General features: G+C 52.9%; 1 protein-coding gene across 3 annotated transcripts; it reads left to right on the top strand.

The window, feature by feature from the left end:
- Nucleotides 1-713: 713 nt before the first annotated feature.
- Nucleotides 714-15,574, top strand: Scaf1 (SR-related CTD associated factor 1). 3 transcript variants are annotated; one of them, XM_027920307.2, is made up of 11 exons: nt 714-817; nt 3,473-3,586; nt 3,844-3,901; nt 4,611-4,705; nt 4,949-5,076; nt 5,172-5,287; nt 8,114-10,954; nt 11,669-11,751; nt 12,005-12,223; nt 14,704-14,832; nt 15,132-15,574. In XM_027920307.2, the coding sequence occupies exons 2-11, from the start codon at nt 3,479-3,481 to the stop codon at nt 15,321-15,323; spliced, it is 3,969 nt and encodes a 1,322-aa protein (XP_027776108.1). In that variant the 5' UTR covers nt 714-817; nt 3,473-3,478; the 3' UTR covers nt 15,324-15,574. The 3 variants fall into 3 exon arrangements, with proteins under 3 accessions (XP_027776108.1, XP_027776109.1, XP_027776107.1); XM_027920308.2 differs by having other exon boundaries at nt 715-817; nt 4,976-5,076; XM_027920306.3 differs by lacking the exon at nt 714-817 and adding an exon at nt 872-1,281.
- Nucleotides 15,575-15,870: the final 296 nt, after the last annotated feature.

Here is a 15,870-nt window from a genome sequence, read left to right as displayed (position 1 = left end):
TTCGAAGCGGAAGCTGAAGTCCCAACACTGGGTTCTTTGGAGAAAATAAGGCTGGAGACGGACTCCTGGGAGGGAGGGAACTGCGGACCTGTTGGAGGCTGGGAGCCCTGAATTCTGTGTGAGGGAACCCGAACTCTTGTGTTCCTATCAAATGTGAGCCTGATACCTGGAATAGTCTGAAAGGGGAAAGGCCAAAGCTCCTGACTTGGATTTGAGAAAGGAGGACTGATTCCTGAAGAAGAAAAATCCTGCTGTGAAATAATTAAGAATTCCGACTTTTCTATCCCAAGTGAGGAGGCTGAAGAGTCCAGCTCCTTGGTTCTAAATTTAGAGGGGGTATTGCGGGATCTGGATTCTATGATCTCTAGAATGTGGGCGGGGCGACTTCCAGCCAGTACTGCTCACTCGGTGGAACTACAATTCCCTTGCATCTGTTCTGCTGAGCAATATTTTACGCCACTTCCGATTCCGCCGTCCTTTCCCCGCGCGCGCAGGGGACTGTGGGGCCTCACCGCGAGCCACAGCAACTCCGCCCACTTCACCTCTCACCCCCTTGCTGTCCCCGCGCGACGGTGGCGGTACGCGGACTACGCATCCCGGCGTGCGTCGCGCGTACCCCGCTCCATGTACCCCATCGCCTGCTGGGAAACCGAGTCCGGTTTTCTTCCTGCCCGCCTTCAGGGCACCGTGTTCGGTACTTGAAATCCCGGCAAGCTCGGCGGCGCTTTAGCTCCGCCCACTCCCCCCTTTGCTCTCGAGCCCCGCCCCATCCCGCCCCGCCCCGCGCTGGGGCCGGAGCCGCAGCCCGAGCGGCGGGGTAAGATGGCGGCGGCGGTCCGGGCCGCGGGGCTCGGGCCTATTGGGGTGGGCGGGGCGGAGTCGGGTTGCTAGTTGTCCCGGGGTACCCCCCGCCACGCCACGGGGCCTGGAGGGCTTAGCGGCGTAGTCTCGAACCCGGCTGCGGTGGCGAAGCCTGGCGCCGAGCAGGGGGCCTTCTCAGGGCCCCTGGACGCGTCTGTGGGTACCAGGGGGCGTCTACGGGGTGTCCCTGAGAGGACTGGGGGCGTCCGTAGGGCTTGGACCGGGCCTAGGGCCTGCTCTCCATCATATACCTGACTTGGGTAGTGTCTGTAGACACTGTAGCTCGTCTTTATAGGCAGACCGGAGGATAGGGTCTGCTGAGTGTTTTGGGGCCATCTTGAGATCTTGAGCTGTGTCCCAGGGGTGAAGGAGGTCTGCAAGAGCTGAGGAGTATCTGCAAAGCTACCTACAGAGCCTGGGGTATGTCTGTTAGGACTGGAAAGTGTCTACATGGGCTGGTCTGTGGATGCGGCTGATCTACATAGGTCTGACTATTTATCATGCCTGGAAGAACTCTGAGGGTAGAAAAGTCGCTTAAGGCCACCTCGAGGAATGAAATTTGTTCCCCTCCCACCCCCCACCAGGGATGGGAGGCAAATATTGTGGTGTATTAAGAATCATGGATGGGTCTCCAAGTATCTGATCTGGGTGACAGGAGCCTGGGGGCAGTTAGAAGGACCTGGAACCATCTAGGATGGCTTTGATGGAATTGCAAGAATCCAATTTCTATGCTTGAAGCAAACTCAAATGCCTTTGGGGGCCAGATAAACATGTGGAGAATAATGCAAAATAGAGTATTGGATATTTTGCCCACCTCAAATGTACTTGCCCTTCAGAAAGTAATTCACATGAAAATTGCTTAAATTTTTTGCATTGTCCTGGAGCTGTAAAGAAAGTTAGAATTAGTCCATGAAAGTTTGAGAGGGTCTGTAAGGTCTTCTACACTTACCCAGCACAGTGCTTTTCAAACTCTTTTAACCTTGATTGGCAGTCAGGAATACATTTCTCATTGAAACTCAGTGCATAACAACATATGCATGTAACTAATATGCAAGATCCATGAATTGATATTTCCTCTTACTACTTGTGAAGCACTGTGAAGAATTTTTGTTATGTTCTGTTTACTTTTTGTAACAAGCTATTTGTGATGTACTAAACTGCTCCCGGACTCTAGTTTGAGAACTACAGTTATCTGCAGAACCTTCTAAGGTCTGAAAGATCTAAGGAGCTGAGAGCATGACTCAAGAGTAATATGCTGCAGAGGGTTTGTGGGTCTTCAAGTCTGTAGGCAGGAGATCTTGGATATGTGACTATTCTAGGTAGCATGTGCTTCCTAGGAGGTGCTGGAGAGCAGCTATGGGGCTGGGAACTGTCCACAAGACTAGGGGTATTGAATGTTGGCTAGAGAAACTGGGATACAGTATAACAGGGCAAGATGTGTCTGTGAGGGGTTAGAGAAGAGGCAGACTTTTAGAGTACTGTGAGGTTAAATATGTGAATGAAAGATTGGGCACAGCTTGAAAAATCTGTAGTAAGTCAGAGACCGGTGCTGAGGTCTTTTCTTCACAGATTTGTAGCAGAGGAAGTGGGGGAGACAGATGTAGGGGAAAACTGGACATTAAGAACTAACGATATAATTACTATTAATGTGTATTGAGCACTTTGGATGTGCTAATGAGTCTGTGACTTTTAATTCTCACAGCTATTCTCTGAGATAGATGCTACTATTTTGCCATTTACAGATAAGCACAGAGTATGGCTTAGGGATTTTGAAGCTTTCTAGGAATTTTGACATTGGGTATTGTTTTCTGAGCAGCGGATTTGTCAGTTATGACAAAGCTCACAGCTGTAATATTCATATTTTCTGAAGTTCTAATCAGGACATCTGCCAGTCTAAAGGATGCTCTTTCAGCTGCTTAACTGGCACTGTAATCTTAAGAATTTCTGTGGCATTGCCAGGGCTTTGGCCATGCTTCACAGGATAGGCAACAAGGTAACAGGCAAGTGCCTCCATGAGACTAGGGGAAAGCATGCCTTTCTTTAGCATTTTTGCTTTAAAAGTGGCATTACAGATTTTGCAGACTAATCTCACGGCTCCATTTTTTAATATATAAATAAAAATTCTTTGGTCCCTCACCATCGAGGATAATTGATGCCCTGTGAAGCTATGTGGTACCTGGCATTGGATGATGTCTAGTACACTTGTATATTATCAGTTTGGGAAAGGTGGGTTTATGGGACTGTGGAACACACTGTTTGAAATCACAACACACAAAAAAAGTCTGTGTTAGTCCTATGAGGGTAAGGAGTGAGGTCTTGAAGTTTGGATAGGATGTTGGGGAGCCATGGGAACTAGGGAGCAAGATCTTGAAATAGGTGACCGAGGAGACCTGTTGACAGGTGAAAGCCAGGAAAAGAAAGAATTGCTCTAGTCCATGTGTGTATGCACTCTCCCAAGGACAGGATAGACTGGGATAAAGTAAAGGAGGAGGGATGCCGAAGAGGATGCTGATGGAGGCACTGTTGGAGGCCCTTGAGGTCTTCACATCCATCCTCTGCTTTCATCCCCTTCCCTGGCCTCCACTCCACACTGTTGCCCCTTGACCACCAGGTGACCATGGAGGAAGAAGATGAGTCTCGAGGAAAGACAGAGGAGTCAGGCGAGGATCGGGGTGATGGTCCACCTGATAGAGACCCCACACTTTCTCCTTCTGCCTTTATTCTGGTGAGGCTGCTGGACTCCTGGAGCTGAGGGAGGAGGAAGTGCTGGGAGTCCAGATTCCAGGGCCCTGTCTTCAGGGCCTATGGGGAGGAGACCAGGGAGGAAGCTGGGGGCCTGCATTCTTGGCTCAGTACTCCTGCTTGGTGGTAGGGGTGTCTGGAATGTTTTGTCTCCCAAGCAGCAGAGGTTGCAGAGGGTAGTTTACCTGAGACCTCTGACTCTTGGTTTTTCCACCCCCCACCCACCCCCTTTTTCCCCAGCGGGCCATTCAGCAGGCTGTGGGAAGCTCCCTGCAGGGGGATCTGCCGAATGATAAAGGTATGGTGGGTTCTGGTTCTTTTCAGCCTCACCTTCTCTGCATTCTTTATCCTTATATCATTTGGATAAGCTTTTCCTGGGACTACTGGGTACCATCCTTGTGCTGGGCACAGGGAGCCAAAGATAGGCTGGACCTCATAGCTGCCTTTGAGGGGCCCACAGTCCAGAGCAGGGGAGAGACAGTCACAGCCTAGAGGTAGCCCGATGCACTATGAGAAGGCAGGAGAGCTCCCCAAACTAGCATGGAGGGAGAAGGTCAGCAAGGCTTCCTAGGAGGGTAACAGGTGTGCTGGGTCTTGATGAATGTATCAGAGTTGTCTGATTGGAGGGAAGCCTATTAGGCAAGTGGGCAGCAGGTATGTGGCACAAGGGCATGGCATTAAGGGACTGGCTGTGGTTCCTTGGGGCTAGGTGCGGGAGGGTGTGAGCAGGGTGGTAGGATATGAGGGGGAACAGGAGAAGTCTGTGGAGACTGGGTTGCAGCAGGGGCTGAACATCAAGCTGAAGCATGTGGACTTCATCCTGTGAGCATGAGAACAATTGGGTGAATGAGAAGCCCCAGAAGAGGCTGTTGGGAAGCCTTCCAGGGCCTGAGTTGGGAGGTGATGCATGGTTCCATTGTCAAGCACTAGAACAGGCTCCCCCCCCCCCCCAGGAGGTCTTTGTGACTAGTTCTGTCTCCAATCCCCATGCAAATCTCTTTTTCTAGATGGTTCTCGGTGTCATGGCCTTCGATGGAGGCGCTGCCGGAGCCCACGGTCAGAGCCCCGTCCCCAGGAGTCAGGGGGAACTGACACGGCTACTGTGAGTAAGAGGGGCTGGGTACCTTCACTCCTGGTTTTGGAGGAATGGGGAAGGCAACCAATCTCCTGGATCTGGGGTCCTGACAGAGGACGACAGGAAGTTCTGGGGGCTTGATCTCTGGGTCTTAATTTCTGATAGCAGGCAGCATAAGGGAATAGGTATGACCCTGAGTTTTCTTGGGGTCTCAGTGACTGGGTTCCTGAGAGCTTAGGGACTGGGGATATAATATTTGAGTTCTCACAGCATGGAGCCCCTCCTGGCCTACTCCAGGTGTTGGACATGGCTGCAGACAGCTTCCTCACGGGGCTAGTAAGCATCCTGGATCCTCCGGATACCTGGGTTCCCAGCCGCTTAGACCTACGGCCTGGCGAGTGAGTAATTGGGCCATTGGGCTGTTGGAATGGGGATCGCCCTGATCTGAGAGCCGCAGCATCCCTGAGGCTCAACTACTCCTTCCGCCTTGCAGAAGTGAGGACATGCTGGAGCTGGTGGCCGAGGTCCGAATTGGGGACAGGGATCCTATCCCCCTATCTGTGCCCAGCCTGCTGCCCCGTCTCAGGGCCTGGAGGACAGGCAAAACGGGTATGTGAGGCTGGGGCAGAGATGGGCAGGTGGTCTTGGATTTATGTGGGAGTCAGCTGTTTTTAGTAACAGTAGTAGTGATAATCATGTCATTTATACAAAAATACTTAACTTTTTTCATGTGGGATTGCAGTAAAAGTTATGTGTACACACAGGTATATGTAAAATAAAAATGGATGCTGTAGGGATGGACTGAGTAGGAGCAATGAGCACTTGTGAAACCCTTGGTGTCCAGTGCTAACTATTGGTGTCACTACATTGAGAACTCCTCTCCCCAGGAGGGGAGCTCAAGAGTCTCCGTCCTCCAGAGGAGTGAACAGTGAGCAAGTGAGAAGGCACTTGATCCACGTCACAGCCAGGTGCTTAGTAGTGGACCCAGGCCTTCAGCTAAGGTGGACCTGAGTCTAAAGCCCACGCTTTTTATTTCTACAGTGTGTACTGTGCAAGTAAGAATCTGCTCCCTAACCTTGCACATGGCAATAGACCTCCATGAGTAGCTTAAACCAGTGCTTCTCCAACTTGAGCCTACATCTGAGATACTTAGTAATATGGACATCACTAGGCCCAGGGATTCTGATTTTGCAGTCTGAGGGGGAGTCTGGGAATTTGCTTTTTTAACAACATGCTGCTGATCCCTGGGACTCCTATTAGTTTAGATTTCACTTCTGCATGAACACACATGTTCAAGGAGGTAGAGAGGGGTAGACGGTGTATTTGTCTCAGACGTGGCATCATATCAGCCATGACACCAGTTCCCTTAATGAATGTGGCTTATATACCCCCTGTGCCAGGTTACATTTAGACACATGGTGCCTAGGCCCATGTCATTCTTGTGGGCCCATAAGTGTGCTTTGAAATTTCTCTTAAATCAGAGGTTGTAGAGGATAAGTAAACAACGGTAGGGCAGCTTTCCAATAAACCTTCATTCCAGAAACAGGCAAAATACTGTATTTGATGCCTGGACCTTAAGAGTGACATAGATGTATCCAAGACCTAATAGTTATTTTTAGAGGGCTCTGAGTTATATTTCATCTTTTACTTATTTTTTGTGGTGTTAGGGATCTAAGCCAGGAACTTGTGAATGCTAGGCAGGTGATCTTTGACTGGGCTATACTCTCAGCCTCTGTTTTTTTGAGATAAAATTCTCACTGTGTTGCCCAGGCTCACCTCAAATTCCTGGGTCCAAGCAATCCTCCTGCCTCAGCCTCCCCAGTAGGTAGAACTATAGGTGTGTGCCACAGTGCCTAGCCCCACCCCTATTTTTTAATTCCAGTTGACTTTTTGTCTTTTTCCTTTGAAAAATACTAAAACTTCAGGAAAAAGAACAAAATCATCATAATCCTGTCCTGTTATAGAGGTTATTTGAGAAAGTGTCATTCTTTGTTTCTGGATTACTGTAGTCTCTCAGCTGTGTTGTGCTGAAGGTGGTGGTAATGACAAGGGCAAACAGGTGCTCACACTCTCCAGGTCTTCTTTGGGCACTAGGTGCCATCACCACTCCCTGAATCCTGCTGTCACCTGTGCGGGGTGAACACAGGTTTGCCTGCTTCCTTATTCTCCAGGCACCTCAGCAGCTGACAGCCTATGAGCTAGACTTGGTACCTGTCTTTCCCTCTCCCCTCTCTAGCATAAGCTCCCAGAAAGCCTGGATTGTTATCTGTTTTGCTCACTGCTTTTTATCCCTAGTAACTGGAACAGAGCCTGGCACAAATAGGGGATTGGTAAAAATGTGTTGAATAAATGAACCAAGTTCCATTTTGTAGATGAGGAAACTGAGGCAGACAGGTCGAGCCATTGTCCATGGTCACATTACTGGTGAGGACAGGAATCTTGATCTGAATACAAGGTGGCTCTAGAGCTGCCCTTGTAAGCCCCTTGCTTTCCTGGTACTGTCCTCACCTGACCATGTTGGTGCCCTTGGCAAGGCAGGGACCTGGTGGTGTGGTTGAGAGAACAGCCCCCATGTGCAGATGCGTACATCTGAATCTAGGCCCAGCTCCTCACTTTTGGCACAGCCTATTAACTGTCTCCACTTGTGTGACATTGGACATCCAGAGTGTAGCGCTTAGTGCAGAGGGGTCTTAGAAAGGTGAACTAAGGAAGTGATCTGCAAAGCATGTGCCTGGCCCAGAGGAAGGAGCCAACTCTAGTCATTGCTATTAGTGGTATCTTTGAGTCGGGAGCAGGTGTGGCCCTTTGGGTGGGGCTCATGTCACAGTGGAGAGCTTGGGAGGATTTCAGCTGTCTAGGCACGTGAGGTCTGCAACCTCCTTGGTTTGGACCACCATTTAACCTTCTCAGCTTCATATTTGTCTCCACAAAAATGGGGTAGACTCCCACAGCAGGCAGTTGGCATCACAAGCCAGGGCTTGCTTTGGCCTTGGAGGTGGACTTGGGTTTGAACCCTGGCTTTCCTGCTCCAGCCTGTTTCTGCTGTGATGATGTTACCACTATTGGTCAAGGTGGTTCCTAGGCTTCAAGGGCCAGTGTGTGATGCTGTTACAGCCTGAGAGTGCAGGCTTGAGGGCCCTATTGACTGGGCTTGCACCCTGGTTGGTCCCTGCTCTCTATTGCCTGCCCATGGGAATGATACTCAGCTCTCTCCCTCAAAGGCCTCCCATGCCCCAAGGGTCATGTACTTTTGGAGTAGGGTTAGGAGCATCCTCTAGATGGCACCCACGAAAAGCACTTGAGTAGCACCTGGTTGTGGCATGAGTGTCAGTGGGAGGGCCAGTGATGGGCACAGACCTCCTTGCAGGCCCCTCCACCGGGGGACAGGAAGGAGTGCCCCTGACAATGTCTCTTGTCTGCCCTATTCCTTTGCAGTTTCTCCACAGTCTCACTCTTCTCAACCCACCTGTGCCCGCCACCTCCTCACCCTGGGCACAGGAGATGGGGGCCCTGCTCCACCCCCTGCCCCCTCCTCTGCCTCCTCTTCACCATCTCCTTCTCCCTCTTCATCCTCCCCTTCCCCTCCTCCTCCTCCTCCCCCACCTGCCCCCCCAGCTCCTCCTGCCCCCCGATTTGACATCTATGACCCCTTCCACCCCACCGATGAGGCCTATTCCCCACCACCTGCTCCAGAGCAAAAGTATGATCCCTTTGAGCCCACTGGCTCCAACCCCAGCTCATCAGCTGGGACTCCCTCACCTGAGGAGGAGGAGGAGGAGGAAGATGAAGAGGAAGAAGAGGAGGAGGAGGAAGAGGAGGAGGAGGAAGGCTTGTCCCAGAGCATCAGCCGCATCTCTGAGACCCTGGCAGGCATCTATGATGATAATAGCCTGAGCCAGGACTTCCCAGGTGATGAGAGTCCCCACCCGGACCCACAGCCCCCACAGCCAACTCCAGCCCCTGGAACACCACCCCAAGCGGACTCCACGAGAGCAGATGGAGCCACCCGACGGCGTGTCTTTGTGGTAGGGACAGAGGCAGAGGCCTGTCGGGAAGGCAAGGTCTCTGTGGAGGTGGTGACAGCTGGTGGAGCTGTTCTCCCTCCACCACTATTGCCACCTGCCGATTCAGAGATTGAGGAGGGTGAGATCGTCCAGCCAGAGGAAGAGCCCAGGGTGGCGCTCTCCCTCTTCAGGGCCAGTGGCAGGGCCCCCCGGCCTCCTCCGGCCTCCACGGTCACCCCTGCAACCCAGCCCCTGCCCCAGCCTCCTGCTCCTCGGGCCCCTGAGGGGGATGACTTCTTGTCTCTGCACGCGGAGTCCGATGGCGAGGGAGCTCTACAGGTGGACCTAGGGGAGCCGGCCCCCGCGCCACCTGCTGCCGACACGCGCTGGGGCGGCCTGGACCTCCGCCGCAAAATCCTGACCCAGCGGCGGGAGCGCTACCGCCAGCGCTCGCCCTCCCCGACCACCGCCACTGCGACTGCTGCCTCCGCTGTGGGCCCACCCACTCGCAAGAAGTCCAGGCGGGAGCGCAAGCGCAGCGGGGGCGAGGCCAAGGAGGCAGCCTCATCCTCCTCTGGCACCCAGCCTGCCCCACCGGCACCGGCCTCCCCCTGGGACTCCAAGAAGCACCGCTCTCGGGACCGCAAGCCAGGCTCCCACACCTCCTCGTCCGCCCGCCGCCGCTCCCGGTCCCGCTCTGCCCGTCGCCGCTCGCGCAGCTCAGACCGCCGCCGCGGGGGTAGCCGCAGGTCACGGTCCCGGGAGAAACGACGGAGACGGCGGCGCTCAGCCTCTCCGCCCCCGGCCACTTCCTCGTCGTCATCCTCCAGGCGTGAGCGGCATCGAGGCAAGCATCGGGATGGTGGCGGCAGCAAGAAGAAGAAGAAGCGCTCACGTTCCCGGGGTGAAAAGCGGTCTGGGGATGGAGGCGAGAAAGTACCGGTGCCCACCCAGCAGCCCTCAGGCTCCACTTCGGCAAGCGGAGAACGGGACAGCCGCCGCCGGGGGGCCGTGCCGCCTTCCATCCAGGACCTCACGGACCATGATCTCTTCGCCATCAAGCGGACCATCACTGTGGGCCGGCTTGACAAGTCCGACCCCCGAGGACCCTCACCGGCCCCAGCCTCATCACCCAAGCGTGAGGTCCTGTACGACTCAGAGGGACTGAGTGGGGAAGAGCGGGGTGGCAAGAGCAGTGAGAAGGACCGTCGGCGCTCAGGGGCTGCCTCCTCCTCTTCCTCTTCCCGGGAGAAGGGCTCTCGGCGGAAGGCTCTTGATGGGGGGGACCGGGATCGGGACAGGGACAGAGACAGGGAGAGGGACAGGTCGTCTAAGAAGGCCCGGCCTCCCAAGGAGTCAGCACCTTCCTCAGGGCCCCCACCAAAGCCTCTGGTCAGCAGTGGCTCAGGCTCCTCCTCCTCCTCCTCCTCCTGTTCCTCCCGGAAAGTGAAGCTGCAGTCCAAGGTGGCAGTTCTGATCCGGGAAGGTGTCAGCAGCACCACCCCAGCTAAGGATGCTGCATCTGGTGGCCTGGGCTCCATCGGAGTCAAGTTCAGCCGTGACCGGGAGAGCCGCTCCCCCTTCCTCAAGCCTGATGAGCGGGCTCCCACAGAGGTAGCCAAAGCTGCTCCAGGCAGCACCAAGCCCAAAAAGACCAAGATCAAGGCCAAGGCTGGGGCCAAGAAAGCCAAGGGGACCAAGGGAAAGACCAAGCCATCCAAGACCAGGAAAAAGATCCGCAGTGGAGGCAGCAGTGGCGGCAGTGGGGGCCCTGTGTCACTGAAGAAATCCAAGGCAGATAGTTGTAGTCAAGCTGCTGGAACCAAGGGGGCAGAGGAGACTTCCTGGTCTGGGGAGGAGCGGGCAGCCAAGGCCCCTAGCACCCCGCCCCCCAAGGCAGCCCCTCCACCCCCTGCACTCACTCCAGACTCACAGACTGTGGATAGTAGCTGTAAGACTCCTGAGGTCTCCTTCTTGCCTGAAGAGGCTACTGAAGAGGCTGGGGTTCGAGGTGGGGCAGAGGAGGAGGAGGAAGAAGAAGAGGAGGAGGAGGAGGAGGAGGAGGAGGAGGAGCAACAGCCTGCGACCACCACAGCCACCAGCACAGCTGCAGCTGCCCCTAGCACTGCTCCCAGTGCAGGGTCCACAGCTGGAGACTCAGGGGCAGAGGATGGGCCAGCAACCCGTGTCTCCCAGCTGCCCACACTGCCCCCGCCCATGCCCTGGAACCTACCGGCTGGTGTGGACTGCACCACCAGTGGCGTCCTGGCCTGTGAGTGTTCAGCTGGCAGGGGTGGGGTGGTGTGCAGATGAGAAAGGTTCAAGGATAGGAACTGGTGGATACATGTTTAAAGGCAAAGGGGATGCCCTGGGAGGGGTAGGAATGTAGGGACATGGGCTGGTGGCTGAGGACCCATCAGGGTCTTTCCAGAGGCATCTAAGTGTCAGGGCATTCTGGGAGAGAGCAGGGCAAATAGGAACAGATGGCAGCCAGCACAGACTGGAGGAGCCATTGGATCTGGGGTTTCCCTAGAGCCAGACTAGGATAGAAGAATCAGAAAAGATGGTTTGAACAGGGCACTATGTCCCTTAGGGGATGGCAGTTGACTCTGCCAGATTGCAGAGTTAAGGGGAGAGGCTGGGACTCCATGAGTGGAAGGTAGGGGTGGGTAGGACACAGTCTCAGTCTCCCACCATCTTGTCACTTGGTAACCATGGTATCATATTCTCCCTAATCATGCACACACACTTAAGTCCTAAGAACATTCAGGGTAAGGGGTGATTTTTTATTTTTCTGGTTTTTTTTTTTTTTTTTGAGGCTGGATTTTCTTAGTGGCAGAGGCCCCTTTTTCCTGTTCTAAGTATGTGAAGCCTTATGGCTTACGGGCCAAGGGTGGGAGAAAGTAGCAGGTGGCTAGGTGAGGTTCACCATCTCCTTTCCTGTTATCTCCTGATGTCTATGTCATTACCTCTGCACCTCCTGCAGTGACTGCACTTCTCTTCAAGATGGAAGAAGCCAACCTGGCAAGCCGAGCGAAGGCCCAGGAGCTGATCCAGGCCACCAACCAGGTGGGCTTCCCTAGGGAAGAGTCCCCACAGACCTTTCCTTTGTCCATTGCCTCTGGTTAGGAGAAGAACTACAACTCCCAGCAGGCCTTGGGGCAAGGTATTGGCCAGAAGAGGACCGTGTTGCCCTAGATGTGTTGGAAAATCAGGGTGGGAACAGTGAGGGTATAAGTTCCTTTTTCCCTTCCACCTCCCTTTACTCTTTGCTCATCTTGTGCAACTCTCCCTGCCTCCCACCCGCCACCTTTTCCCACAGATCCTCAGCCACCGGAAACCACCCTCAGGTTTGGGGGTGGCCCCAGCTCCTGTGCCCACCTCTCTGGGTCTACCACCTGGCCCCTCCAGCTACCTGCTTCCTGGCAGTCTCCCCCTGGGGGGCTGTGGCTCTACCCCACCCACCCCCACTGGGCTGGCCGCTGCATCTGACAAGAGAGAGGGCAGCAGCAGCTCCGAGGGACGAGGGGACACAGACAAGGTGAGCTGGGCCCTGGAGAAGTGTATTAATCAGTTATTAAATAATAAGAAACTAAATTTCCACTAGAATGGATGAATGGGAAAGGGGGCTGGCAGGTTTTTAAAGAAAATTGTATGTGTGTGTGTAATATATGTATAATATATATATAGCACATTAATAGCACATTATGAATATGTGTGTGTATGTAAATATACCCACATGTACACAGTCACACACAGACAAGTCTGCCACTCAGTAACTTGTTGTTCTCTTGCCCTCTTTCTCTTTGTAAGTGGGAGGGGGTTATTTTCAAAAGAAGTCAAGAAAATGTTCCCAGATAAAGGGAAGAGGAATGGCTGCCAGGCAAATACAGACATGGGTTTTTCAGTTCCTACTCTTGGGGCTCAGAAGCTATTTACCGCTAGGTCAGGTCTAGCTACATGTCTTTCTCATCCAATAACCCTGCCTACCCTTACCTGTCTAGTAGAGGGTGCCAAAGGGAAAGCCAGATGAAGCCCCATAGAAATCCCCATGTGAGAAACATTGGGGCCATAGTGTAGCTGGTCTTTGTCCATGGCATGTGCTATGTGCTGTGGTGCTCTGACAGTAGGTCTGTCCTCTCCTGTCTTCTGTTTCCACATTTGGGATGGGAGGAACATTCTCTTTCTTTTGACTGTATCTCTTTAGAAACCCACTTTCTGTTGGGCTGGGAAAACCTGAGAAGTCCTTCAATAGAGCTCCCCAGCAGCTCATCAGTTTGCATCCTTGTGGCCATGTCATCCAAGATGTTGCCCCACTGTAGCCATATATCCCTTCTCTTCCCAGGATCCTTTGCCTGCTCCCATGTGTTTTGGTCCTGGGGCAGAGGCTAGAGTTGTCTGGATCAGGAAAGGGACCTCCCTGGTGGTGTTGCTAAGGGATTGCCTCTTGTGCTTGGTAGGGGGCCTCTGCTGAACAATATTTGTTCCCCTTTTGGCAATTCCCAGCGACTTTTGCGAATATTTCACTGAGGCGGGGGCGCCACTGTTTCAGCTCTGCTGTGTAGACTTCTAGCCTGCTGGCCAGGGCAGAGCCTCTTCTATGAGGCTCAACATTCTCTCCTATTCCCCAATAATCCTGCTCCCTTTGAGTCCATGCTGTGTCTAGCCTGTGCTGTGTTCTCAGTGAACATCACCTTAGTCCTTCCCATAGGTACTGCGGCATTTTATAGACAAGCTACAGAGTTTGGTTGCCTACAGGAGTGGTAGACCAGGACTCCAGTGCCAGTGTGCCATCTATACAACCTGAGTTCAGCCACATACCCCTGCCCTCCAAACACACACTCTGCTTCTTGCCAGAATGCTGGCTCCCCTAAGTGCCCCACCATCTTGCCATCCATCAGGAGTCAGGGCAGGGTTATGAAAACCCAAACTGGGACTCACCACCACCTTGCCGAAGATCTTGTGACATTTTCATACCACAGCCCTAAAAAGTTTAATTAAAAGTGGTTGGCTGGGGGCTGGAGCTCAGCGGTAGAGCACTTGCCTCACATTTGTGAGGTACTGGGTTTGATCCTCAGCACCATATAAAAAATAAATAAAATAATAAATAAATATATTAAATATTTATTTTAATTTATAGATGGACACATGTCTTTATTTTATTTTTATGTAGTGCCAAGGATCGAACTCAGTGCCTCACACGTGCTAGGCGAGCGCTCTACCTGAGCCACAATCCCAGCCCCAAGATATATATTAAAAAAAAAAAAAACTAGGAAAAGTCATGTATATTTAAAAAAAAGAAAGGGTTTGGCTGGGTGCAGTGGTGCATGCCTATAATCCCAACGGCTCAGGAGGCTGAGACAGGAGGATCACGAATTCAAAGCCAGCCTTGGGGCTGGAGTTGTAGCTCAATGGTAGAGCACTTACTTGCCTTACATGTGTGAGGCACTGGGTTCTATCCTCAGCACCACGTAAAAATAAATAAATAAAAGATATTGTGTCCATCTACAACTAAAAAAATATTAAAAAAAAAAAAAAAGCCAGCCTCACCAAAAGTGAGGTGCTAAGCAACTCAGACCCTTTCTCTAAATAAAATACAAAATAGGAATGGGGATGTGGCTCAGTGGTTGAGTGCCCCTGAATTCAATCCCCAGCACCACCCCCACAAAATTTTTTTTTTTTTTTTTCTGGTTGTAATTGATTGGCTAACATTTATCTCCCCACTGGACTGTGAGGGAGGGGATACATGTGTCCTGTTATGACCAGGCCTGGGACAGCTTAGGGTCTAGTGTAGAGATGCCCAGTGGGCTAGTATGACTGTGGCAAAGAGAATACAAGGCAGACCCTAAATAGGACTTCTACCTCCTAGCTCTTCTGCCAGTGGGCCAGTGTGGTTGGGCCTAGCTAGATGGTCAAGGAGGCTAAGCTGGCTTGCAGAGGTGAGTGGAGGCCTGGAGGTTCCACAGGCATTCATTTGGGCCTTGCTGTCCCTTTTCTCCTACCCTGTCACCAATGCACCAGTATCTGAAGAAGCTGCACACACAGGAGCGGGCAGTGGAAGAGGTGAAACTGGCCATCAAGCCGTACTATCAGAAGAAGGACATTACCAAGGAGGAATACAAGGACATCCTGAGGAAGGCTGTCCACAAGGTGGGGTGCACAGGGGGACAGGTGCTGCAGCAAGATCTGTCAGACTGACGTATGCACGTGGGGAGATGGGAATGAGGGGGTGGTTTTGCAGGTGAGGAGGATGACAGGATTTCCTCAGGGCCACCTGGGCTCATTTTGGCAACTGGGGAACCCGTTGTTAGCAGGTCCAAGTGTGGGCATTGGTCTAGTCATTGGGGGAGTGGCTCCCATCCCAGGCCCAAACTGTGCTGCTCAGTAGTCCCAGGTGAAGGGGGCTGCAGGGGGCTGGCAGTGACTCCAGGTGCCCCCTGGCTTCCCAGATCTGCCACAGCAAAAGCGGTGAGATCAACCCGGTGAAGGTGAGCAACCTGGTACGGGCCTACGTCCAGCGCTACCGCTACTTCCGCAAACACGGCCGCAAGCCTGGGGATCCTCCAGGGCCCCCCCGGCCGCCCAAGGAGCCAGGGCCCCCTGACAAGGGTGGCCCAGGCCTGCCCCTCCCTCCTCTCTGAGACGCCCCTTCCCACCACAGCCACTCTTTCTACCCTTCGCCTCTTTGAGATTCTGGACATATTTATGGCTCCATCTCCCTCCTTCCCTCCCCCATCAGTGGGATGATTGGGGGAGGGTTGCTGCAGGGAAGAGGAGAGCCCCTGCCCTGCCCAGCTTCTGCCCATCTCCCTTGCCCCAAGCCTGTCCCCATTTCCTCTCCCTTCTGTTTGTGTCCCTCCCCCAATTTCATTAAAGATTTCATGAAATGTTATCCCCATCCCCATTATTTTAGCTTTTTTTCCCCCAGAGACAAATTAGGAGAGTTAGGGAGGGATACTCAGGAGTCTTGGCCTATGTGTGAGTGTAGGAAGCAGAGACCAGACTATGTGACCTAGGGCAAGGGCATGGCCCTCTCTGGGCCTCAGTTTCCCTATCTGTAAAGTGGGTACTGTGGGATTACACAAGTCACAAGCAGGTGAAGCATTTAGCATAATAATCAAAAGTTGTTGATCAAAAGTGGTGGTGATAGGAAGGAAGGTCTAGACATGTCCCCAATGTCTTCTGAGC

This window comes from Marmota flaviventris, chromosome 18, assembly GCF_047511675.1.
Source record: "Marmota flaviventris isolate mMarFla1 chromosome 18, mMarFla1.hap1, whole genome shotgun sequence".
In the NCBI taxonomy this organism is placed as follows: Eukaryota; Metazoa; Chordata; class Mammalia; order Rodentia; family Sciuridae; genus Marmota; species Marmota flaviventris.
Note: the sequence above shows the minus strand (reverse complement) of the source record. Positions and strands in the feature narration are given on the sequence as shown.